Source organism: Xenopus tropicalis, chromosome 1 (assembly GCF_000004195.4).
Source record: "Xenopus tropicalis strain Nigerian chromosome 1, UCB_Xtro_10.0, whole genome shotgun sequence".
Lineage (NCBI taxonomy): Eukaryota > Metazoa > Chordata > Amphibia > Anura > Pipidae > Xenopus > Xenopus tropicalis.
In genome coordinates, this window is record NC_030677.2 from 151,973,405 (window position 1) to 152,000,109 (window position 26,705).

The window sequence follows — 26,705 nt, forward strand, 5'->3', positions numbered from 1 at the left end:
GAAATACCATTCTGCTACATTGTATTTTTCACTCTGGCGAGTAATACACTTAAATATTTTAAATCCACAAATGTGGATTCCACATGTGCTTTTATTATATATGAACAGAATACCTGTAAGGTCAGAAAAGCGATGTACCTCCAGTATACTGTAAATCAATAAGACACCGTTGTTATTGTCTCTATGACTTCCCTTGTTAACAGAACTATCTAACTGGGGAAGAGATTAAATTCCTAACTAAAATTATTTTAACCCTTTTAGTGTGTGGATAATCACACATTAATGTTAGAATTACAGTTGTATAATGCCTTTAATTAAACCATTAGGTTAAAAAAAAACAAAACAAAACATAAATAGACCAATATTTAAAAACATCAGGTAGGGTTTTATTAAATAAATTAAAGTAGTCACTTTCCTTCTCTCCTTGGTGCCTTCCTCCCAGTGTCTTTCTTTCGAGTTCCCCTTGCGATATTTTTCTCTATGCATTTATTTATTGTATTTGATAAATGTGTGTTTTTTCAACTTCAACTACTAGGTTACTATGTATGTGTATTCTCCATGTAAGTTCTTTCAGGTTTCAGCCACTCACAGCTTTTTTTCTCGTCTCTGTTGCATTGTCCTTTACCTGGTGGTTTGTGCCACTTTCACCTTCTCATTCTCTTACTTTTACCATATTTCCTAATATTTCTCTCTTAAACTTTTGGAATTTCCTTCTCTCTTCTACCCCTCCTCATATTCCTCTGCACTCCCCCCTCTCTAACTCGTGCACTTTGTGCAGAGTTGGGGTCCAAAGTTCAGTAACTTGCAAAGCACAGGGATAAATATGAACCTTGGAGGATTTACTCTGCTCTGATGTAAACAGAGAGTGACAGGGGTCCCTTATCTATGTCTCAGAGAAGCCTGTCCGGGGGGTGACCACTTGCTGGTTGTGGCTGTACAGTGTGTTTTTTGGGGGGAGGAGGAAACAGAAGGTGGGTAGAGCATGGACTCCCGCCCGCTGATCCGTGTTAGAGCCGCAGGATGGTGAGGCAGTAGAAGGCAACAGCGAGGATGGCGTCTCAGCTCAGTTACCTGCAGCGAGAGCTTCTTCGGGCTCTGTTAGAGTCTGGGGTGACAAAGGAGGCTCTGAAAAAAGCATTGGCTGATGGTGAAGATTACACATATCCCAATGTCCCTTTGGATGATATTAGAAACCTGGACGAGGGAGAGAACTGTGTGCAACTACCTAATGGGTTAGGGGATCCTCAGATATCAGAAGATGAAAGTTCTGATGATGGTGGGGACTTCACACCACCCATTATGAAAGAGTTAGAGAGGCTGAGCCCTGAAGAGGCTGCTCATCAGAAGGCCGTGGTGGAACGTCTACTGCAGTAAGACCTATGTGCCTCTTATGCCTTCTCTATATCACCTAGTCCTACACTTGATATCCTTGGTTCTCTGTCTTGTAATCTTTCACACTATTTTTCACTCCACCTTCCCTTTTTCTATCCATATTCCCAAATCTACACCCACTGTACCAACACTCACCTAAACAAAGCTCATTTCCCATAGAAGTTTATGTATTCCCTCCAAATTGGATGAAAAAAGTCGAAATCTTAAATGCCCCATTGGGATGACTGCAGTTCATAAAGGGGCATACCTATATCTTCAGTTGGAAAATTGGGTAGGAATCCCTGGTGAAACAAGTTTAACACAGACCAATCAATTTCTCCACCAAATCCCTCTAATATTCTCTTGCCAGCTGGGATGAAAGACAGTAAAAGAGACATTTCTTCTTCTCTACCTCAGGCATTGTTTGGTCCATTTTTACAATATTTAGCAATTTTGTTTATCTTGAAATAAGCCCATTGATATTTTCATGGCTTCTTTTATCTACTGCATTTATGTTTTGCTGGATAAAAAATCCAAATCCAGGGTATTGATCCTTAAGTAGTGTAAACATTATTTGCTTTTTAAGGTTCCTTTTTGCTTGCTCTTCTGGTATTGTCCATTTCTTAATGTTATCCCGTTCTTCCACTCTTTAGGGTGCTGTAAGTTCAGTTCCCTGTCTTCAGGTAGTGTGGGTTCTGCCGATCACTTGGGCTCAGGGGGCCCGCACTGGTTACTAATTACCCACATCCTCTATAATTTAAACATTTATAAACCAAATGGCCTCTACCTTTTGTGATGATTAACTTCTAATGGTTAACCCATCCGCTGCAATTATAGAATGTGCTGTACAGCAGGCCCATCAACCATGATAAATTCCATGTCTTGTTACTTTCCACTCCCAATATGCAGCCTAGAGGTTTGGAAACAACTGTAATTGCAATGTATTCTCTTCAGAGGTTTTGTATTAGGACATGCCTTGTCCCGGAAGAAATATTCAGACATGACCTTCTAATGTGCCCATTTTTCTCCTTTTCTTTCCAGACTTCTTTCAAATTCAGCATAGTTCAAAGTTTACATTTTCCTTTTAATGCTTTGCTTTGTAGCCATTGTTCTCTAGCACCATCCAGTCTGACAACTAGCCATGAGCCAGGCAAGGCATCTGTCTGTTTTGGGTCTCCTAGGATGAAAATCATTTCATATGGACTTTTCATTTAAATTGGTTGAGGTGCTATAAATTATCAACCAGCTTCTTGTTTCCTCTGAGTTGATAACTAACTAACTGGGTTACTTATTGTTCACGGAACAAAAGGGAGGTGAAACCGCCCTTAGAAATAACCTCTAAGGATGAGGCGAGGAAACGAGGGGCATCAGATTAAGAAAACATAAAAAATGTAGGGCACCATTGTTCCAACTAGGGTGAATTCTTATAAGACATTTCAGACTGAATAATTCTCATGCACTTTTATTAATTAACAAATGTCTTTTTATTTAAGATACCAGATAATTTTAGGATATACCAAATGTGTCATTGGTTTAACAAGGAGGCCTAGTCAAAGTTAACAAGTGCTGATTCACATTTAATCATAAACTGCCTGCTCGTTCTAATAACATGTTTGTGTAAAGCAATACACTTTTCGCCATGAACCCCTTGATTTTCAACTGGTCCATTTGGTGTTCCCTCCCCCAGGGTTTGTATGAAGCAGTCATTATTTGTTTATGAGTTGGACTTTGTACTGAGATAAGCTGGTATCGGCAACAGAGTGAATCAGCACCTGCTGTGGGGGTTGGGGACTGTGTTTTGTATGAAGGTTTGTGTGTCCATTAGATCCATTATAGTTTCTTATTCTTGCTCAGAATGTTGCACTGATCTAAACATCATGCTGGGCCAAATCTTGATCAGGGGGGTTCAATGATCATCCTGTGGACCCACTGAGACCTGGCTACATCAATGTGCCATTCCAGTCCTTGTCTGACAGGCTTTGCAAACCTTCCTAACTTTTGGTCAGATATCGGTTAGGCAGGCCTTCCCGAAGGCCTCATACACAGACTAATAAGCTGCCAACTTGGACAACATCTACTTAAAGGAGACCTGTAACCCTTAGAAATAATTAAAAACCCTCTTTTATTACTCTTGTATTCTTGTTTCCTTCAGTCTTAGAATTCACAATAAAGAGCAAGCAGGCAGGAGCCATTTTGTGGATACTTATTAACGCAAGCTTTGCATCATTCAAAAATCTGCTGTATGCACTGGAATATGGACTTGATGCACATACACAGCCTGCATAATTACATTATAGTGAGTAGGGGATGTGAGCAGTACAATGATGTCTTAAGTGCATGTTTATGACTGGGTGACAGGTCGCCTTTAAAAAATGCAGTTAAATCACAGGTCCTCATTTACCAGCAGTGGGCAAAAGGAAAATTAGATTAATTTGATATCTTTTTATTTCCAGAAGTACCATTGGGAAAGTTTGCACCTGTTTGTAAATCAAGCACAAATTGCGTTTACAATTTAGGTGGATATAGGTGTTATGATCATGTGCTCTTTCATGCCATTTGCATGCTTATCAGTTTGAGCAAAAGAAATAGCTTGTGCAAAATATACAGTGAACCCTACTTTTAAAAGATAGCAAGGGCAGTGTACCTTCTGTTACAATAAGTGCTAAGGCACAGTAGTAGTAAATGGGCACCTAGAGGTTTGCTTTGAGTAAACAAGACTCCCCCGGGTATTTATTATTCTGTAGGGGAAAAAAACCTCTCTGTCAAACTATAAATTACATTGCTGCAGTTTTGCTATTATTTTCTTTATTGTGCCATATCCAAAAAAGACAATGGCACTGTCACTGGTAAGGTAGGGTATATAGTTAAGCATGAAGACATACAGAGCTACTAGTAACAGCTACTTTTAGTGGCTACAGAAACAGACAATCCTAATCATTTACTAATAATTGTCTATAAGTGTGTTTTAGCAGAGGCGATTTTCAGTATTGTCTATAGCAAGGTATTTAGTAGCCATGACAAGTAGCTCCTACTAAGTAGCTCTGTGTGTCCTAAAATAGGCAGTATAAACACCTGTGCCTACATATAAACTTTATACAACTATATGCATCAAATGCAGGTTCTGCGTTAAAAATGCATAATTTATTTGCCATTTCCTTACTTCATGATAAGATAAATGCATCAGACCTGAACCATTATATATATATATATATATATATATATATATATATATATATATATATATATATATATATATATATATATATATATATATATATATATATATATATATATATATAAAGCAAGACAGTGAGCCGCACACACAGGGACTTAGTTAGAAAACAAAAAATTTTTATTAATGAAAAAAATCCAACGTTTCGAGCACCAACTGTGCTCTTCCTCAGGGGTTTTTCCCTGAGGAAGAGCACGGTGCTCGAAACGTTGGATTTTTTTCATTAATAAAAATTTTTTGTTTTCTAACTAAGTCCCTGTGTGTGCGGCTCACTGTCTTGCTTTATACATGTTTTTTGCAAGCACCCGGGGCAGTTGATTACTATTAGGGTGTGCTCTGTTTTTCTCTGTATATATATATATATATATATATATATATATATATATAAATATAAATATATATATATATAAATATATATATATATATATATATATATATATATATCTTCCCAGTAATTTGTAACATTCCACATTACCTTTCATCTCTACCAAAATGTTTACTTTTCTTCTCTCTAATACACTCCCAAACCTCTATCTCTCTATCCATATAATGGATCTCCATTGCTCTTCTCTCCTTACAGTATATAAAATGTAACTGCTGTACTTCCTTTCTCCATGATACAATTTTATTAAATCAGCTTCTCTCTCCAGCCTCTGGAGTCTATATCTAGGCCTCACCTATTTCAAGAACTACACCAAAATTAGAATTAGGGAATTTCTAAAGAAATACTATTTTTATATACAATATGCATAGATTCTGTGCAGACAAAAGGTTCTAGCCAGAATAACTTGAATGTGCACATTTATGAGGCTGGGCAAGTGACAGAGGTGTTGTATTTTAAATCCTCTCATCTGTTTTTTGTCTTCCCAAAAGATCAAATTACTTGCTTGCGCCCACTTTAACACTTGTTCAGACCACACAGCAATCACTTCAACAGCATGACATGGGCCATAGATAATGAATACCGGCTGGTAGTACAAATACAGGACTCAAATAATATAATGTCTGGGGCTAAGGAACAGAGCTGTCTCATTTAGGTTTAGGGAGCCTGTTGAGGTCAAGGCTGTATTGCATTTTCTACATCTTATTACCTCTGCTGTTAAACCTCTGCTTTCCATGCAGTTTAAACTGGTCACATGCAACTCTATTCCAGAACTAACTAAAACTAACTAAATGACCTGCAAATATTTTTCACCAGACATTTTCATGCCCAAATTACACTGATTGAGTTGTCAGGGTTACCTCTCCTCTCTATATGTGCTAAAGGAAAGCTAGGGTCAACTGGCTTCCCACCTGCCTGTAATCAGTAACAGGGTCACACATTGACTGTTGGGCAACTTGTTTACAAAGGACTAATTTCACTATCACTAGAGGTCTGTCCAGTTTAAGGGCTCTGGCACACGGGGAGATTAGTCGCCTGCGACAAATCTCCCTGTTTGCGGGCGACTAATCTCCCCAAATTGCCATCCCACTGGCGACAATGTAAGTCTTACATTGTCGTCGGTGGGATGGCAACTCGGGGAGATTAGTCACCCGCGAACAGGGAGATTTGTTGCGGGCGACTAATCTCCCCGTGTGCCAGAGCCCTAATTGGTCCTCTGCCTTCATTACACAACTCCTACATTTTCAGCTTTCTGTTCTAACTTTTCCAAATATAATTTCCAAATTCCTGTCTCCACACAACTATTAATGTTTGTTTGAATCTTAAACAGGAGGGCAGTTGTTCACCCCGGAGTGGCCAATAAATGTCAAAGGATTTTATTCTGATTTTATAACTGAATTCTCTACCTTCTTTTTAAAATAAGAGCATACATTTTGGCCTTTAGGGGGCACATTTATCAAAGTACGAATTTCAGACTTTAAAAATTCTGACTAAAAATTCGGATTAAATACGAAAATTTCTGATGGGCGTTAATTTTGCGAAAAAGTCTGGTCATGCTTGTCCGAAAATATTGTGGTACGATACGAAAATTACGCAATGTTCGTATCTGAAGGATCATAAACGGTGGGAAAACCTTTCTGACTTTGAACCTTCAGTGCATGATTTTGGAAGCCTCCCATAGGACTCAATGGCACTCTGCAGCTGCAACCTGGCCCAAGGAAAGTCACGATACCGAAGCTTGAATGAATCCGAAACTTTCGTACTCGTGACAAATACAATTTTGTCGCACAAATTGTCGCAAAATACGAAAAAGTCGCAAATTAACAAAAATATCACAGAAAATACGCAAAAGTTGTAAACTTTAGAAAAAATACAAATTTGTTGTCTTTGGACCTGTCGTACTTTAATGAATGTGCCCCCATGTGTCAAGGACAATTCATTTAAAACACAACTCAAGAACTTGAAACTTATTCGCAAAGGTACTTTTATCTTATATACGCTCCATATAATTTGTGTGTAATGCTAGTGTGCCCATTCAGTCTGTTTATTTCCACAGAGAGGACCCATGGCATGTAGCCAAACTTATAAAGTCATATTTGCAGCAGCACAACATTCCACAGCGGGAAGTGGTCGACACCACAGGACTCAATCAGTCCCACCTTTCACAGCACCTCAACAAGGGTACACCCATGAAGACACAAAAGAGAGCAGCCCTGTATACCTGGTATGTGGGCAAGCAGCGAGACATCGCCAAGCGTGAGTATGAGAAACTGAGTAGAATTCTTATTTGCTTGGGGACTGGCTGGAAAACACATTACCTTTGAAAGGAAATGGTTGCTGAGATCTACTGTGATACCAAGAGCCACCACATAATTTGTGTTTGTGTATGTATCCTGTACATTGTATCCTTATAAATGGTGATTGGTGATGTCAACTCATCACATGTATTGTACAAGTTGGAGGGGATATATCCCGGATGGGAGGTATATATCCCCTTTTTAGGTTCTGACACCTTCAAGAACCACCCCTTCAAAACATAGGGCTAACTTGCAGGAGGGTGTGGGCTGGACAGCAAGGGGGTTTAAGGAAGGGAAAGGTGTGGAGTGTGGAAGTAGAGCTACACGTGAAACATGTTTTGGAATGCACCCGATTTTCCTGAAACAAATTGCTGTTTGTTGGGATGGCACTTGTCGGCTAAAGTAAGGCTAATTTATTGTTTTGGGACATTTTTTGCTGCTAAATTATACCAACTGTGTATGGTAGAACTTTTGTTTGCTGAACACAAGCTATTTTTCGTTGCCCTTTTTGCTGCTAATGAAAATCTTTTTTTGTGTTAAAAATAATAATAAAATTCTTTACCATTATGCATTCGTGGATATATGTCCATAAGTGCATAATGACTTTGATGCCTTTGTTTGGTGAGTGCTGGTACAAGGTCCTTTGTACATTATACATATAATTTTTTTTTCCTTTCTATAACAGAGTTCACACATGCAGGACAAGGTATGCTAACAGATGACATGTCATGTGATGAGGCACCAAATAAAAAGATGAGAAGAAATCGTTTCAAGTGGGGTCCTGCCTCACAGCAAATCCTTTTCCAGGCTTATGAGCGGCAGAAGAACCCTAGTAAGGAAGAGCGAGAGGCACTAGTAGAGGAATGCAATAGGTAACACCACAAACTTAACAATTGAAAACAGAAAGGCTAGCATGATGGCTAATGGCTTTTTTTTAACCTCCGCAGCTGTCTGTTCTGTCCTCGCTCCAGTATTGGAACTTTATGGATAGCAAATAAAACTTCCAAAATTGCACTAATTCACTTTGAATGACAATCATCTAAAAGCACAGTGAACTTACTTATACTATATCATGAGTTCCATAGGTTAAATCTGAGGGCGTGTTACTGGAAGAAAACATATTTCCAGTGACAGTTGAATGTCAAGTATATGGACCAGTGCTTTCAGGTGATTACATTGAAAGACAACAGGAAGCAATTCCTACAATTTTGTCTGCCATCTACGGTGCTACAAAACACCCAGATGGAAGGTAAATGTGACAAGTTAAATATTTATGTCCCCTAAAATTCTGAATGCACAAGTAAAAAAAGTTACCACAGTAAAAAGAAAAACATTTTTCCATTGTCTGTCTCTGATTTAGGGCAGAGTGTTTGCAGAGAGGGGTCTCACCTTCACAGGCTCAGGGTTTGGGCTCTAACCTGGTGACAGAAGTGCGTGTCTATAATTGGTTTGCCAACAGGCGTAAAGAGGAGGCATTTAGACACAAGTTAGCAATGGACACATACAATGGCCAGCAGAGTTCAGCACCACCTCTTTCAGTCCACGATCTTCCCCATGGCAAAGCACCTGGTAAGCAGAAATTTCTTCAACAATTCTACTATGTTTTCTCTCAGTGGCACCAATACATGACCTTATCCTATTATCTCAAACCAGGACTCAGATACACTCAAGACTCTTCCACTGACAGGAGTGCTGCTATGGTGAACAGTACTTTATCTCCTTCAGCCCTAGAGCCCAGCAACAGCCTGATGAACAGTGACAGTAAAATGGTCCCAATTTCTGGTGGCTCCCTACCACCAGTCAGTACACTAACTGCTTTGCACAGTGTGGATCACAGTCAACACACACTTGGCCAAACACAGAACCTAATCATGGCTTCACTACCTAGCGTCATGACAATCGGCACTGATACAGCACTTGGACCGGCATTCAGCAATCCAGGCTCCTCCACGCTGGTGATTGGTAACTAAAATCTTTAAAATGGCAGAAATCAAGCACATGTGGCTCAGTTTTCATTACTTCAGCCTGTACAAAAATGAAAGCCACCTATGTTTATAGTTACAGTTGGTGAGGTTTGAGCACTAAATGGGCACAATATTTCTGCACACTAGCATTTATACACATCATCTCTCTCACATTAATTATTTACCAGTACACAATCCGAAGGTGCTTTGCTTAGGTGTGTGTGGAATAATGGATTTATTGCTATGTCATAAACCACCAGAAAAGGGCTGAATACCACAACCTGCAATTAAAAGCTTAAAAAATAATGATGACTCTGCCCAGGGTAGCATCAAAGTGTGCATAAGTCAATGAGTCAAATGACAAAATGAAATTGTACAGCAAGCATATATACTTTATAAGGCGGAACAGATGAACAAATCGTTTGTTTTATCTTAAACCATACTGATCTCAGGAAGAATAAAAATTCTACAGCTATGTTGAAGAAATAGCCTTTTTCTCTGTACCAAATTGTTTAACTATATATTTATATATATGTTTTCCAGGTCTTGCATCACAAACACAAAGTGTACCAGTCATTAACAGCGTTGGTAGCAGCTTGACCACACTGCAGTCTGTTCAGTTTTCACAGCAGCTGCACCCTTCCCATCAGCAGCCAATTGTACAGCAAGTACAAAGTCACATGGCACAGAGTCCCTTTATGGCCACAATGGCCCAGCTGCAGCCACCTCATGGTAAAGCCCATAATCCAAATGAAAATAAACATTTATTTAATAATAAAAAAAATATATATTACAATAAACTATTAATAATTCTTTTTTTGCCCACAGCTCTTTACAGCCATAAGCCAGAGGTTGCCCAATATGCATCTGCAGGCTTCTTTCCCCAAACCATGGTCATTACAGATACAAGCAATCTAGGTACCCTTACAAGTCTAACCCCTAGTAAACAGGTAAGTAGCAAATGCAAAGGGGACTATTTATTCATTTGAGTGATTTTAACCTTTTATTTGAAGGGAACCATAAAAGCTCTAGGCATCTGTTCAGGTTTCAAAAACAATAATGACATTTATTTTGCTAAAGGCAATTTTACAGTATTAAAGGGAATTATGGTGACCTATAAGTTAAGGAAGTGTCTATAAAAACACTAGTCTTCCCAAGTACAAAAGGTACACTATACAGTAGCTTAAAGGAACAGTAACACCAAAAAATGAAAGAGTATACAAGTAATTACAGTTTAATGCACTGGTGCAACTGGTGTGTTTGCCACAGGAAGACTACTATAGTTTATATAAACAAAACTGCTCTGTAACCACGGGGGGACTTAGCAGAAAACAGATAAAACCTCATTATATTCTACAGACTTTATTATCTGCTATGTAGCCTGTGCCTTTTCTCCTTTTTTCCAGCTTGAATGGCTGCCCCCATGACTACACAGCACACATGGAAAGGCTGCTCAGAGGGTAGGGGCCGATTCTCGGCCTGCGTTTATGTGGCGAGAATTAGCCCCCTGTGTCCATAGCCATAGAAAACGCTATAAGTGTAAATTTAAAAAAAAGCATGCATTTTGCTCATCTCCAACCATTACAGATCTGCACCATGGCATATGATGAGCAAAATCTTTCACAGGCTTCATGCATTGGTATTTGGGATCAATTAATGAAACATTTTAAAATAAACTACAAAGGAGTATAATAATAAATTGGACTGTACAATATATAAAATTACTCCAGTGTTGTTGTCATTTTTCCTCATATGAAGTGCCCAATATTAAGCAGGATTTCTTTCGTAGCAGGCATATACAACCTGGTCATGCCCAAGGCATCTTGGTTTTAAGGATAAATCATCAAGGCGTTTGATGTTTTTGCCAAAATGTTATTTATGATACTAGTCAATTATATTAGAAAAATACAGTAAATACCGGTATATAATCAAAACCCAATTCCCCAAAAACCCAGTAAAATGTAATTCCCCATTTAACCCTGCAGGGGTCACTGTATGTATTAAGCAACTTAATTTACTTGGCTTCTAACTTGCTACCTCACTGTCATTTTCCAGTTCTACCACTTTTTAAATCATCCCTGCCAACATGAAACATGTTAAAATTGGTCACTGTATAATTTAAATATCTCCCATGTTCTCCAAAATGAGTAAAAGTAATGAATGTGATGTTCCATTATACTAAACTGCAAAGACAAGTGGTAGCCAATATGACATCATTGGTCTTGCAGTTGACTGATATACTGGAAAAGTAATCAACAGTAACAGTAAATATATCAAAGGTAGCTCTAAAGCAAACCACCTACCCAATACTTTTTTTCTTTTAAAATGCCTATAGACATGACTGCTGGAGGGTAGGGGCTCAATTTGAATCAGTTTTGCATATAGGTGGCCATTGATTATTATACCATAAACCATACCCATTATATTTATTCATTTATCCTGTCTAAAAAAAAAGATCTGATCTTATTTAATGCTCTGCCCTATAGAAAATTTTACTGATTAAGTATTACTTTATCCCCTTTCTTTAAGTCTGTCAGCTCTTCCTCTCAGCTTGTAACTCTCCCAAGCAGACCGGTTCTTTTATAGTGGAACTGGCCCCCAGGCTAGCCAGTTTTCAAACAATACAGATGGCAGCTTTGCAAATGGAAGGAAGGAGTGGGTGGCCATAAACTGCCAACTATGCCATTTTTATACAGAAAGTTAAAAGGATGCAGGGTGGCAAAAGACGTAAACCAGATGCCCCAAGTAATAAAGTGATACTGACACAGAAAAACTACTTTTTAAAATAGTAATGTACACAACCGAATAATGTTTCAACAATCGGCTTGCTTATGATTAAAATCATATAATTGATATTTCTCCACCATATTATCTGAAATACAAATACACCACTGCCTGGATCTGCACGGGAGTGAGCAGTGTCTTCCAGGCAGCTACGGGTAGAACAATAAAATTTGATGTATTGCCATGTGTTACTGCCCTGCTGCCAGTGTTGAAAAATGTTCATTTAACATACTGCATCACCATACTGTAAATTTAGTATACTTATTATATGGCTTATTACAGCACTACATTGTTTTGATTCCTGATAGGTTGTCCCCCTCCATCCTATTGCACAGGGGGATTCCCCAGGATCCCATCTCCAGGACTCCAGCATTTTGCACCTTCATCATAGCCATAGACTGTCCCCCATACCCACTGGTAAGAAATATTAACACAGAGAATAACAAAAAGTTTAGAATTGTTTATATGTGAACAGAAGCTTCCTTGTTAAGACTGAAAACTAAGCAGAGAAAATTTCCAGGTATTAAAAAAAAAAAAGTAAAATACCTAATCATTTTTTATAAGTTCTACTCCAGTAGGTTTATCTATATAAAGTGGGCAAATATTACTATAGCGTGCAGGTTTTTAGATGTTTTGGGCTAGTTTTATGAATATACACATATTGGGTTAGGCCCTTTTAACTTTAACAATATTAAAGATAACATCAAACTATCATTGTAAATGTACATCTTTTTTTTTTTTTTTTTTAAAGTTTTTATTTTGCATTTTTCAATTTTAAACAACATCATAAGGGAAATTTCCCTTTGAGGAAAATAAGAAAAGAAGAAAGAGATAAGAAGAGTCAGAAAAAGAAGAAGAAGAAAAGGGGGAGTGAGCTGGAGGGGTGCTATATCCAAGGTTTACATTTATACAAAGCCAAGATGGGGACCTTGCGTCTTTTTTGCTGAGTGTTTCAGGTCGGCTAAGGTGGTGCATCTGCCAGGAGCCATGTCCCCCATATGGCCTCAAATTTGTCCGGGCATCTGCGGGCTTGATACACTAGCTTCTGTTTTGGTAGGGAGTCATTAATGAGCTTTTTCCAAAAGTTCAGAGAGGGTGGTCCTGTAGATTTCCAGTGTAGTAACAATGCCTTTTTGGCATAGTATAGCAGTTGTAAGTAGCACAATTTGGCTGGAGGTCCCAATTGTAGGGTGTCCAGTATACCTAATAAGCATAGACTGGGTGACAATATATTGGGGAGTGCCAGTGCTGACTCAGCATAACTGAGCACCTCTCGCCAGAATCCTAAATGTACATATCTAATGGTAAGAACCCACGGAGAAGTTTACTAACCGCTCCGAAATGGCTTTCCACCAGCAACAATAGGAGTCGTCGGTGGAAAGCCCTTCCCATCCCTTTGTTTTCTTAAGTAGTGCGAAGTGGCCTGCAGGAGGAAGTTTTTGTGACTTCGGAATACTGAAGCAATGCGAAGGGCTTTCCACCAGCGACTCCTATTGTTGCCGGTGAAAAGCTATAGCGGGTGACGTAACTGCTTTGTGGGTTCTTACCCATAGACTTTAACTTTGGAATTTCTGGACATAAATATTATATATAAATATTCTGCATAATTAAAGGAAATGTAACACAAATTTTTTTACGTAAAAAAGCAATTCTACCCTGCACCAATAACTGCCCTATCCTGCAAACCACTTAGTATTTTAAATGCTTTAATAGAAAATACCTGTTAAAACTTGGCTTCCTGTCAATTGAAGTACAGAGCTACGGCAGAGGAAGGAGCTGCATCCACTATGCGACGATCGATTGATCGAGCCTAGCCTGACTCCTTCCTATACAGAAAGAAGGCTAGGCTCGATCAATCAATCGTCGCATAGTGATTGCTGCTCCTTCCTTCACTGTATCGCTGTACTTCAATTGACAGGAAGCCAAGTTTTAGCAGGTATTTTCTATTAAAGCATTTAAAATACTAAGTGGTTTGCAGGATAGGGCAGTTATTGGTGCAGGGTAGAATAGCTTTTTTACTTGTTTAAATGTTAGTTTTACTTTTCCTTTAACATACCAGTCACCAACAGAATAATCTGTTTTTTCTTTCAGTCAATTAGATCACTTAAAAATTTAGGAATACAATCTAAAACTCCAGCTTAAATGGTTGCACTGATTGCAATAAATTTAAATGCCCTACAACATACATTTATAAGATGCATCCCTAAAATTTCAAGTAATCTAGAAACCTTGTCCGTGGGGTCTATTCATCAAAGTACCATCACTCAGAATCCAACTAATTCGTATTTCTTTGTACCTTGTGTATTTTCGCCATTTATTTCATTATTTTTTGCTACTTTTTCATACCGTGCATCAAAAATTATGCGACAAAATCGTACTGTTGCAACGAGTACAAAAGTTTCGGATTCATTCAAGCTTCGTTATCGTGACTTTGCTTGGGCCAGGTTGGAGCTGCAGAGTGCCATTGAGCCCTATGGGAGACTTTCCTTGGGCCAGGTTGGAGCTGCAGAGTGCCATTGAGCCCAATGGGAGACTTTCCTTGGGCCAGGTTGGAGCTGCAGAGTGCCATTGAGCCCAATGGGAGACTTTCCTTGGGCCGGGTTGGAGCTGCAGAGTGCCATTGAGCCCTATGGGAGACTTTCCTTGGGCCAGGTTGGAGCTGCAGAGTGCCATTGAGCCCTATGGGAGACTTTCCTTGGGCCGGGTTGGAGCTGCAGAGTACCATTGAGCCCTATGGGAGGCTTTTCTTGGGCCAGGTTGGAGCTGCAGAGTGCCATTGAGCCCTATGGGAGACTTTCCTTGGGCCGGGTTGGAGCTGCAGAGTGCCATTGAGCCCTATGGGAGACTTTCCTTGGGCCGGGTTGGAGCTGCAGAGTGCCATTGAGCCCTATGGGAGGCTTTCCTTGGGCCAGGTTGGAGTTGCAGAGTGCCATTGATTCCTATGGGAGGCTTCCAAAAACATGCACAGATGGATCAAAGTCGGAAAGGTTTTCCTGCTGGTTATGATCATTCGGATACAAAAATTTTGTGACTCTCGGATTGCCAATACGATATTATCGTTAATAATACAATTTTTTCGTAAGCATTTTCGTGATATTTGCGATCATCAGAAATTATCGTATTTAATCTGGATTTTTCCCAATTCGGGTTTCGAACTCGTACTTTGATGAATAGGCCCCCCCATATGCCTCAGATTCTCATATTGCCGAAAATCTGAAAATACAGCAATATGTTTCTTTCAAGGGACAAACAAAAAAATCTTTACTGACTGGGGGTGGGGTTTGAGTGTACAATTAAACATGTGCACACCACCTTTAAAGCATTCAAATGGCTTTGGTGAGGCGGGTTTCATTAAAATGCAGAAGGATGCGGAACAAGTTATTAGTCTGCCATGATTTGGCCACTTCCATGTTTGTGAATGGGTTCATTTAAAGGCTCACTGCAGATGAATTAGGGTTTTTTTTGCATTAAATCTGCAGTAAACAAAAACTTATTACACTTTTTGCTGCACCTCTATTAGGAAAATCACTTTAAAAATACTCTTTAAACATACAGCTACTTTTATAAGTTTGCTAACTTCACCAGATCTTACTGGCTTATTCAAGCAATGTTCATTATGCCTTTTCTGCAAAGAGCTTACTGGCATGTCCGGCGTCAATGCAGTGCTTTATATACGTTTGCAACAATGATCTTACTGGTATGTCTGAGGTTAATGCAGTGTTCATTATTAATTTGGATACTGGTGAAGTGCCATTAGTCTCTCCAAACAAAAAAGGAAAATAACCTTTTGCCAATGGAACCTAATAGGACCCAAAGAGGTGGGAAATGGTGCCTGTCAAACCTGCTGTCTCTGCATTATTAGCCAGGAAAAGCAATGGCTGAGTGGTGTGGGAGAGGAGAGGGCCACTAGAGGAGGCCTAGGGTTATCCTTAAGGTTTTGTTCTCCTTTACTATGCCTGCTCATATATAATGACTGTTAAGATCAGTTAACAGACCAGGATTTAATGTTTACCTGCTTTACTACATTCATCAACTGAATATTGAGATTTACTTACCTGTTCTGGCAAATCTGATTTAAGATCTCCTGCCCTAAACCACAGTGCATAAGCATTTTATTATGCTAAATAATAAGAACAGCATAACTGAAAAACCACAAAAGTAAATCCTACGAGTTACATAATATACAAGACAAAAGCCACACTACAATAGTATTGCTTCACAGCTGTTCTTGCGTAACATGAGAAATTGCAGTACAGGCATAACCTGTGCATTTGTTCCTTGTACTGTTACTACCTGTAGTTACATCTTAGCTACTAAATAAAACACAGATGGCAGATACTGAGGGTTATGAAATCAGATAAATAATTAAAGTTCTCCAGCATATATATTTATGGTAGATTGGAGGAATCCTTGTAGGATAAAAAAAAAAAACAAAAAACAGGAGATGGCTTGAATGATATTATATATAAAATCATCAATATAAGCCTGAAAAGAAAAGGCATTAATTCAGTGTGCGGTATGAGCACTGAAATGAGTCAATTAGCCTGACTAGTACGATTAAAATAGTATTGTTGCATATGGATCTGTACACACAGGTAGCACTATTAGAATGCAGTTCTTATAGTATAACTGTAAAAGGCTTAACTGACTGAAAAAAATGTTGTTAAATCTATTCACCATGCTGAACTGTACCTGTACCCACAGCAAATTACTGAACAGCCAACCACAAGCAGGATGAAATATTTTTATACCTTTTTAACATGAGTTAAATGAATAGGCTAGAACAAAACTTTTTTTTTTTAATCTATATTTTAACCATGAAAAATCAATGTTTTTATTTTTTTTAGCTAAACTAGGGAAACAGGGAAACTGAAGGAAATTGAAGTGCCATTTAAACCTTTGAAAAAAGTTTAGCAGTTTAGCAATATTTCACATAAAAGAAACCATAAGAGATTTTTGTTTTTCTCAAGAGACCACACATGTAGCAGTACCTACATTACAATCCACAGGAGTCACATGACTACTGCACTTACTTCATGGCCATAGCCAAGTACTTGTAGCAAACAAAAAAAAAAGGCAGCTCCACTCACCTTAGGCAATTTTCTGTGGTGCAAAGTCTCCTAGGCATATGGCAGCGTCCAAACAATGTATAGAACAAAGCAGAAAGAGAATTCTGCTTGAGTGCAGTCTCTATTTCTGCTTTGTTCTATACATAGCCAAGCACTGCCTGCTTACATTTGCTTTCTCATGGAAGAAGTCAGCATTAGCATAAAAGAATAAGATCCATCTGAATAATGTACTGATTGAAATTCAAAAACATTTACTTTGATATTGTCTTTTCACTTTATCTTCCACCATATCATAACATATACAAAGATGTTACATTCATTTTGCAAGCTGATGGCTGCCTTCACAAGATAAGTTGAACATTGGCTAGGGGGTGGAAATGTTCCATAGATATCTTTGCATAAAAACATAAATTAATACGGTACATTCAGGGACTAAAACAAGCCATGTATTAAAGAAAGCAGAGGAAGAGATCAGTTGCCATAATCAGTTGTATTCAGTGCATTCCACACTGTTTTCGAGTGCTAAGTATTGCAAGAAACTGATCAGACTGATAAGTTGTAAGGAAACACAAAAGTACATTGATTATATTTTATTTATCTCCACAGTGTCCTCAGCCAGCTTGGCACATTATCAGAATTCAAGTTCTCCAGAGAACCACAGTCACCTGCTGTCTCCTTCACACAGCACCATTGACAGTTTCATGTCCACCCAAATGGCATCTTCCTCACAGTGAGACAATATATTGGACAAACAAAAACTGTGATCAGTGGTCAGTTATTTCTCAAGGGGTCAGTGGTGGATTAAAGTACCAGATGTCTTCTCTCCCTGAATGACTTTGGAAGAAAATGTTAGGTACCAGTGAGTACCACTGCTTTACTTTTATAAGGAAAGCTCACTCTTTTATGGCCAGTACAGCAACGTGCCACAAAGCACAACACAAACTTTTGCCATAATGTGTGCCACCATTACCATCTATTCATAAAATACTAGGAATGCAAGTGTCTACAGAAGGTAATTTCCTTAGAAAATGATTGGACTAGTATCAGGGTTTCATTTTTCGACTATTCCGTCCCCCAGTTCTTCACAATGTGCCACATCCACATTCTGTTTCCTCTTCTTTTTTCGTTTTGCCTGCAGCTCATTCTTTCCAGGTTCTATATGAATTGCCTCTTCTTCTAGTTTTACCTCAGTTGTATCACTTCTATCTTTCTTTTTCTTCTTCCTTTTCTTTTTTTTCGGCTGATTGTCACAGATGTTGGAAGGTGTGCTCTGAGGCTCATGCTGCAGTGCACTATGTCTGAGTATGTCATCAGCTGAGACTGCTGCCTCCCGACACCTTTGCTGCTGCTCTTCTTCACTGTCCTCACTAAGAAATATGCATTACATATGCAGGTATCATAAAAATCACTAATCCAAGCAGGACATCAACACAGTCACACTATTTTGGATATTCCACCATCTGCAGCCCTCCTTCTTCTCATTAAGAATACTATTCAAACCTACCTGCTAGAAGAAGCCATTTTTTTTCTGGGAATTATAGATGATGTTACGGTTACAGCCTCCCTGGGAAGAGATGTACGAAACAAGCGGAAACCTGAAAAAACAAAGTAACAGGCCAGTAATCCGTGTGGCATGTAAAATGGCTGCTGTAAGTGGTTCTTAGCAGTCACATAATACTCAGCTGCTTATAACAACACCATCAAAAGGTTATGTTTGTGTAGAGCCATAGTAATTTTTTAAGCAGATATGCATGTATTAAACAGAATCATAATTATTGGATTGGAAAGGGAAGGAATCATAGGTAGTACTGGAGATGGAAATAACACATTTAAATATTGTGTGCAACTGGCAGATATTCAAAATGTGATCCCTTACAACACACATTTTTAAAAACCTTTCTCAGGCCTTAACAACTAAGCATATTTTATAGATATCCATAAAGCAGCACAGGTGGATCTGCTGGAACTTCCTAAGCACTTAATGATCTCATATTTCTGTGTGGGTAGCCTCAAAAGCACTGGCAGGTCTAAAGGCCAATTTGGATAACCAGGGCTTTGATTTATTGTTATTGCTTTTTTGTTTTGTTTTTTTTATTTCCCCAAAAGAGAAAAATCTAGCCATAAAAGATAAAAAACATGTACAGCTCTTATTCTGCAGGACAGAAATAAAGCTTACAAAAGAATTCTGCTTTGACAAGTACACTTATACTCCCACTAATGCAATCAGCTCCCACTAAGGGCTTATGCACATCTGGGAGAGGACCTCATCTGTGGCCTAGTGTGGTCCCTGCCAGATGGGATTTTTCTCACCTGTCCAAACGATACCTAGCAGATATTCCACCAAATATCAGTTTGAGAAGTCATAATTTTTACCTTATAGACTCCCAAGCCATTAGACAATATTAGTCCACGTGTGGCCAATGTTAGCAAATTTGAATACTTCTGCATAGACATAATTTAAGGGCTTATATTAATGGGCCTATACATGTGTGACTGCTGTGTAGTGTAGTTTTATGCCACAAGACAAACAACTGTTAATGTGCGTTTATTTTTAAATCTGTCCTGTGGGTCTGTACCCACAGAGCAAACACCAACACTGAATGCATTATATACTGATCAAAACTTTTTTGCCTTCAGAGTGGGTGGGTATTCCCTAGGGTACAGACCCTCAGGTCAGAACAGATTAGATAATGTGTTACCCCTGTGTGTATGTACCAATATAACCTCTCTATAGGCAAAAGCAAAATCAATGCTCTGTTGCTGTTCTGCTATGTATTTGCCAATACATGCTGTTTTGGCTAGCATGGTTCTTAAAACTGACAAAATCCAAAACAAAATGTGCATTACTATGTATCAGTATTAACTTAATAGAAGCTACTCGGAAACAATATATTATTTATCCATCTCCTTAAATATACATAATAGCTATCTGCATAGAAATAATGTGGCAATTACAGTTTTTGTACCCATGTTGTTCATTAAAATACATATATTATGTATGCTCCCATAAAATAGAAACAGTTGGTCTCTTTCCCTTTTTAGCAGGATAGGGTCAGAACAAGAGAGATATGCACCAATGGATCTAAAAACCCTTAAACTACTACACTCCTCTGTGCAATGATGTTTACAACTTTGAGCGGAAAAAATACACCAAATAATATGTGGAAAAAAACCCACCAAATAATATGATTCAAGTTCAGACTCTAATAGTAACTACAACCCATATAAAAACTTTGCATAAAGGAATGGCGGAACAGGGTTTAAATAATTAGAAAACATACATTAATAAATGTACTATAAAATTGTCCTTTATAGTTTAATGCAACTCTAACACTGTTCAGAACAAGACAATAACATAAGATAAAAAGATTATTGATTATTTTTTCAAACTTGCAGTTTAAGAAAAAAATCTGTTAAGACCAGCGGTTTTCAGCAAAATATTGTAAGTTTAAAAAAAAACAAAAAACTACAACTTATGTCTGCAATGTTTTTATGTTAGCATGCAGTGTCTTATGATAATATCTCAAGAATCAACCAGCTATTGCCAAACAAACACACCAAAACTCCATATACTTTGATTATTTGCCTTCCTAAAGCAATAGATTATCCATAGTAATCACTATGTGATTTGTTATACCATCAAATCAAACTAGCCATGGGGCTGTACTTTAGTTGAGCCTCTGTCCCAAGTCTCCGGTGAACATGCTAAGCCACCTCCCAAAGTAATATTTTGAGGAATTATTCCAAGCATTGCATATACATGGAATCTAAGTACTTAACAATAAATGTAAACAAAACTGTTTTAGTCTGTAAAGTAACAGTTTATAAAGTACTTGGAGCCATATGTTTTTGTGCAAAAGCATTTGTACATAATAAGAAACATTAATATTGCCTAGCAGTCTTTTGTTGAAGGGTTAGAAAATCTCTTGTTTTCCTTGTATATATTTGTACTATGTAATTTTATTTCCATTGGATGCCCTACCTAACCAGATACTGGATGGGCTCTCTATGAACCTTCTATTTTGTTTCAGAAATTATTTTGAGTCTCTCCCTATAATACAGCTTACCTCTTTTCATAATCTTCATTCTACTGTGATACCAACTATGATGATGCCTACTGGTAAATGGTGTGGCTCGAGATCAAATAAAAGAAATCAGTCCTGTACTGGGTTTCAAATACGCCCCACACCCCAGCTCAATAAATAGTGACTTTCTGTGCATCTTACAGCAGCCCCTCTGGCATTTTCCAGAATCCACAGATTGCCAGTCCAAGCCTGGAAGACCTCCAGTCAGATGTTAATGACAAATTACCTCAGGGGACACCTGTATATGTATATAGCTTGTACAAAGAGATAATGAACAGCCATGTGTGGAACATGTACTACTCTAAACTTAGCCCAAGCTAAAATAAATGATCTTACCCCAGGACGTGACTTCTGGCAGTGCAACTACTCAAATTTCCTGACCCAGCTCTCTAAGGAGGTGCTTCAGATGGTGATTTGTTGCACACTTGCACATGGGAAAGTGTTCAAAAGCAAACTTTCAGTCCTTCTAAGGGTTAAGTCTAATATATCAGGTGGGACGGCAATAATTTCCAATGTATACCTACAAACATGCAGAGGAACAATACTCTGTGCAAACAATAAACTATGCTCTCAAATGTTTCTGTCTTTGTATTTAATTTTAATTTTAAACAAAATATGTATTATGTATAATGTATGTTACGCTGGAAAAGATCCCATTGCCTAATTGTGCCTATTACTGGAGAATTCACTTAACCAAAAACAACAGAATATTATGGCTGTATAAAGACAAATATATGGGCTTTCCAAATAACTCTCTCTTTCTGTCTGCTATGTACAGAGCTAAATGTTCTAGCTACTCCAGCGATGTGGATAGGTGATTCTCCAGGACATTCTACTAACGTCAACTCAAGTCAACAAACGCTAGCTGGAATATTGGCGTGTTGGCAGCCATTTCAGGTCATTTGGCCCATTGTTCCACTGTTTGGTAGATGGGGGGAAAGGGAGGGGGGTCACATCACACTAAATTGCAGTACAACAGTAAAGAGTGACTGAAGTTAATCAGCACACAAGTCACGCAGCTGAGGGCGCCAGGGAAACTAAGAATATGGCTAGCCCCATGTCACATTTCAAAATTAAAAATTAAAAAAATCTGAGCTTTTAAAAAAAATAAATAAAAATAAATGGATTTCAATGCAGGATTCTGCTGGAGAAGCGCTAATAACCAATTTGTTTTGTAAAAAAACATGTTTTCAGAGTGCCTTTAATATTTAATTATGATTTTAGTGCACTTAAAATACTGTAAAGAAATAAGGTGTATAGTTGTAATGATTTGCATATAGACGGCTAACTTTAAACAGCAGCAACACAAGAGAAGCAATATCATGTAGTCACATATCTGTATAATTCCGTTCTACATGCTACTCATAGGACATTTGTGTATAACATATGTGTATCAAGATGTTCAAAGGTGTTATAGGATCATAGTTTTAGTATCTTGGTAATGCTCACCTTCTTCGTCACTGTCGTCATTTTCTGGTTTATTCATCTGCAGAGTTTGGTTTTGCGAAACTTCCCTGATGGAGCTAAGTAGAAATAAGAACCAAATCAATTACAGACAAAAAGCTAAAGCTTTCCAATAGAACCAACAGATGAAGGTAAAACACACTCAAAACCATTACCTCCCAAACATTTCTGACAGTTACCTGTCTAAAATGGCTGCAAGTTTCTTTGAAACATGAGAACGGAATTCAGGGGTGGTCTGCAGCTCATTCCCATCATGCTCATGGCAATCTGGTCTCACTCTACATATAAAACAAAGGTTAAAGAAATCTAGTAACCACAACCACTTCTGTGCTCCCATCCCATTTCTTTCCCATGGGCATTTTGTCCAAGATTTTGCAAGAAATATTAAAAAAAAAAAAACCTCTCTCTCTCTCTCTATACATATATTTCATAATTAAAGCAATAGAACAAAAAATGTTCAGCACAAGCCCTATTTATGAACAATTACTACAGGGCTAACTATTCATCTTGTAAGGAAAATGGAAGTTGCCAAGTGCATAAGACGTTTAAAGTCCCCTCCATCTGTAAGCTACAATCAAAGTCCACTTACCGGAGGCTTGGATGAGTTTTTTTTTCATTCTTCTCACCTGACACCTCTTGATGAGCACCTGTGAAGGGGGAAAAAGAAAAAAAAAAACACAAAGCTAAAAAATAATTTGGCCACAGCAGATATTTAAGCCATGGGCAATATTGCTACAGAATAATACATCCGTCTAATTTCTACATTTTCAGTAAAAGGTGGTCTTACATGCCCAGATTTGATCAAACAGTTATCACTTTTTGAAATTGGCCAGATTTTCATCGGGCAGGTTTGATTTTTCTGTTGAAACTGATGGCGCCTATGTCCGCCGTTTTAATTTTTTGACTCTAGGGCCAAACGAGCGAATTAGCCCGATATCGCCCACCCTTAGGTGGGCATATCCAGAGAAGATCTGCTCACTTGGCAACCTCGCCAAATGAGCAGATCTTACCGTGTATGGCCACCTTTAGTCAACAAAAACGGAAGAGATACAAAATATTTGCAGAGGCAAAGTAAGATGCATTTTGCATATTTAAATCACAGATCAGCACTTTTGGAAACACACCACCCACAATTATAATACAGTGACAGCAAATGCCACAAAAAATCAAAGCGCTGGTTGAGGTGCTGGGTTTTAAAGAATATGTCAATAATATGTGGTGCTGGCAAATGGAGGGAATATATGCAGTACAAATGATGCCATTTGGGTGGGGGAGATGTGCCCAACTTATGGAAAACACTTGCATAGTGTTTTCAAAGGCCAAGTAAATACAGCAGTAAATACATGACTTGCATTGTCAGCTGGGGGCCGAAATGTAAAACACAGTGCAGTCAGGCGATTGGTGCTGCACAGTCAGGCACAGTCACCAGGTGCCATATAAAACAGCCAGAAAAGCCGTATCCGGCCCCCTGGCCTTGTGTTTGAAATATGTGCCATAAGACATGAAGATGAGACCCGCTCATTATTTGGATAACTCCAACTATTTGGCCAAATTTTTTTTGCATTTACAAGGTGTTTTGGGAGTTCTACCTCTAGGACTGAGTCTAATTTGCTTAGAACCTTAGTCCAATATGTGCTTAAAGCTGAACAAACCCATATCATATGTATTAATGTAGCATTTTCAGCATGACATGCGGGGCATTGTGAGGAGGTCCCTGGCAATAATTGATGCAGATTGACCGGAGTACAGTATGTTCTGTGTACAAAATATAATTGTATTATTCTGTCTCTGTAATTACGTGATGCCATAATGGGAGAATCTAAGGTTCTAATTTATCTCATCATTTCTACAAGGGTTTATTAAACACTTTGTCATGTAGGCTAGCATTTAGTAGGGATATAAGTCCCTTAGAGCAGTGCTGTCCAACTTCTATGGTGCCGAGGGCCAGAATTTCTCTAGCATACATGGTGGAGGGCCGCTAATGGAAGCCAGTTTTTACCACTCCCCTTTTTGAAACCACACCCACTTCAAACCACACCTATTTTATCACAATGGTGGTAGCACAGCAAAATCCCAAATGCTTGGTCCTTACTGTGGGGATATCAACCATCATTCATATGTGAAAGAATTATGTCATATTAAGATATACCCTTAAATTCCATATGCCTCCTCCTCCCCTGTGGATAGCAGAGCAACCCCCAGTACATAATTACACACCTTAGGGACCATTTAATGGCTATTTCCAACTGCTAACAAACTCCCACAACAAACCCCTGCCAGGTTCACCTCCCACAAGCAGCATAGGGCAAGCAGAGTATGGCACACAGAGGCAACGCTCTGCCTGTCCTATGCTGTCTGTGTGTGCCATACTATGCCTACAGTACCTATGTCTGAGGTGTGAAGAAGTGAACAATGGGAGTGATTACAGTCTGAGCCTGAGGTGTGAACACTGCAGGGGGTGAACATTGCAGGGATTAAAAGGTGTGAAAAACACAGGGGATTACATTTTTAAACAATACAGAGGGATTACATCCTGAATCTGAGGTGAGAACCATGCAGGGGGCCAGTTAATCTCAGTACTGATACCATTTAATGCTTACTCAAAGGTAAGCCATCAAAGCAGCCAGACAGGTGGGGGGCCACACAGAGGGGGGTCGCGGGCCGCCAGTTGGACAGCACTGCCTTAGAGGATCCGCACATCACTTGTTCTATTATTAGATTCTGAGATATCTGGATACCTTTTCTGCTATTTTGTATTACTAGGCTTTTTTGTACCGGCAAGTATTGCAACCACTGAGTAGAAGGAAGCTGAAAGGTCTGTTTAAAGGAGAAGGAAAGTCAAAACCTATTAAGCACACTATTAGATAGTACTACTATTGCTGTGTAAAATGCTATATTTCTGGCTTGCCTAATGAAAGATTTACAGAGATACACATACTAGAACCTACATACTTGTTTCAGTGAACAGCGCCGCCATCTTGTCCAGCATGTCTGTATGGGCTGAAAAGCACAAGCCAGCCCCCCCTCCGATCCCCGCTTCTGTCACAAACTCCCCCCCCCGCTCCCCACTCCTGCCACAAACTCCCCCCCGCTCCCCACTCCTGCCACAAACCCTCCGCCACTCCCCGCACCTGCATGTCACAGAGTTCTCCGTCACTGCGTCGCCATGGCAACCAGACGCTCCTGCTGTGTGCACATTCGCCGCCTACAGTAACAAGTCGCCAAGTCTGGGAAGGAGCGAGGCATTATGGGAATCTTCTCTACACTACTCAGCGTTTTTTTTACCTGTTTGGCTTCTGATCTTCTGAACAGGTGAAGTATGGGGAGACTTAAGGGCACTATTGAGACAACTGAAGGTATGCCTGCAGCTTGAGATTAACTCTTTATTAGCCTTTCCTTCTCCTTTAAGGATAGTGAATGTAACCATTGCCCCATTTTGAAACACATCCCCAATATTTTGGGGATGTGATTTTGTTGCCTTTTTTTGCACAGCATAATAAATAAGCCCCATAATGGACTCTGTGATGCCAATGTCCACTGCTACCATCTGCTTATAATCTAATTTTTGGTGCCAGTATCCATGCCTCTTAGTACATATAATGCTGTTTTGCCGTGCCAGTATTACATACAAAGATACGGTCAATACATTACATTCTAATGCAAATTCGCAATTCTCCTGGCATCTACAGTCCCTTTATATCCTGGTTCCTATTTAGTGGAAGTTGGGAAACTGGACCACTGGACATCTGAAAATGTTAGAGTAATAGATCAACTTGGAGAACCAAAGAGAGCCGCATAATGTAACAATATTTTGCCTGAAAAGCAGCAAGAGAAGATGAGAACCCCCCAATCTCCACATTTCTGCACTAATCCTATTAATGTTATATCCTTCTCATTGATGACATGCTTCTCTTCATTTCCATACCTGGTGGTACCCAGGCAGCTTCACGGAAACGTTCGAGATCCTCATTACTACTATCAGAGTCACTATCCTGCGTGCCTCCTATGGGGGCTGCCATCTTGCTTGTGGTCACGTGACTAACACGCCGAAAAGTCT

At 39.0% G+C, this 26,705-nt stretch overlaps 2 protein-coding genes across 2 annotated transcripts; one reads left to right on the plus strand and one right to left on the minus strand.

Annotated features, from left to right (window-relative positions):
- The first annotated feature begins 927 nt into the window (after positions 1-927).
- On the plus strand, positions 928-20,111 carry hnf1a (HNF1 homeobox A). The gene is given in 9 exon segments (NM_001123448.1): positions 928-1,370; positions 7,042-7,241; positions 7,968-8,154; positions 8,643-8,851; positions 8,936-9,244; positions 9,790-9,978; positions 10,075-10,196; positions 12,339-12,447; positions 17,706-20,111. Coding segments are annotated over 9 exon segments (1,773 nt in total). The 5' UTR covers positions 928-1,050; the 3' UTR covers positions 17,834-20,111.
- On the minus strand, positions 17,004-26,688 carry c1h12orf43 (chromosome 1 C12orf43 homolog). The gene is made up of 6 exons (XM_012969740.3): positions 26,574-26,688; positions 23,238-23,295; positions 22,828-22,926; positions 22,634-22,707; positions 18,604-18,694; positions 17,004-18,466 (listed from the first exon to the last, which is right to left on the minus strand). The coding sequence occupies exons 1-6, from the start codon at positions 26,665-26,667 to the stop codon at positions 18,151-18,153; spliced, it is 732 nt and encodes a 243-aa protein (XP_012825194.2). The 5' UTR covers positions 26,668-26,688; the 3' UTR covers positions 17,004-18,150.
- Between the last annotated feature and the right edge of the window lie 17 nt (positions 26,689-26,705).

What these genes read in the sequence shown, in the direction of transcription:
- c1h12orf43 (XM_012969740.3), bottom strand. Translation starts at nt 26,667, where the DNA reads ATGGCAGCCCCCATAGGAGGCACGCAGGATAGTGACTCTGATAGTAGT. An exon ending in AGCTGCCTGGGTACCACCAG is followed by an intron (nt 23,296 to 26,573) that starts GTATGGAAATGA and finishes CCCCCTTCACAG; the next exon opens with GTGCTCATCAAGAGGTGTCA. An exon ending in TGACGACAGTGACGAAGAAG is followed by an intron (nt 18,695 to 22,633) that starts GTGAGCATTACC and finishes TTGTTTTTTCAG; the next exon opens with GTTTCCGCTTGTTTCGTACA.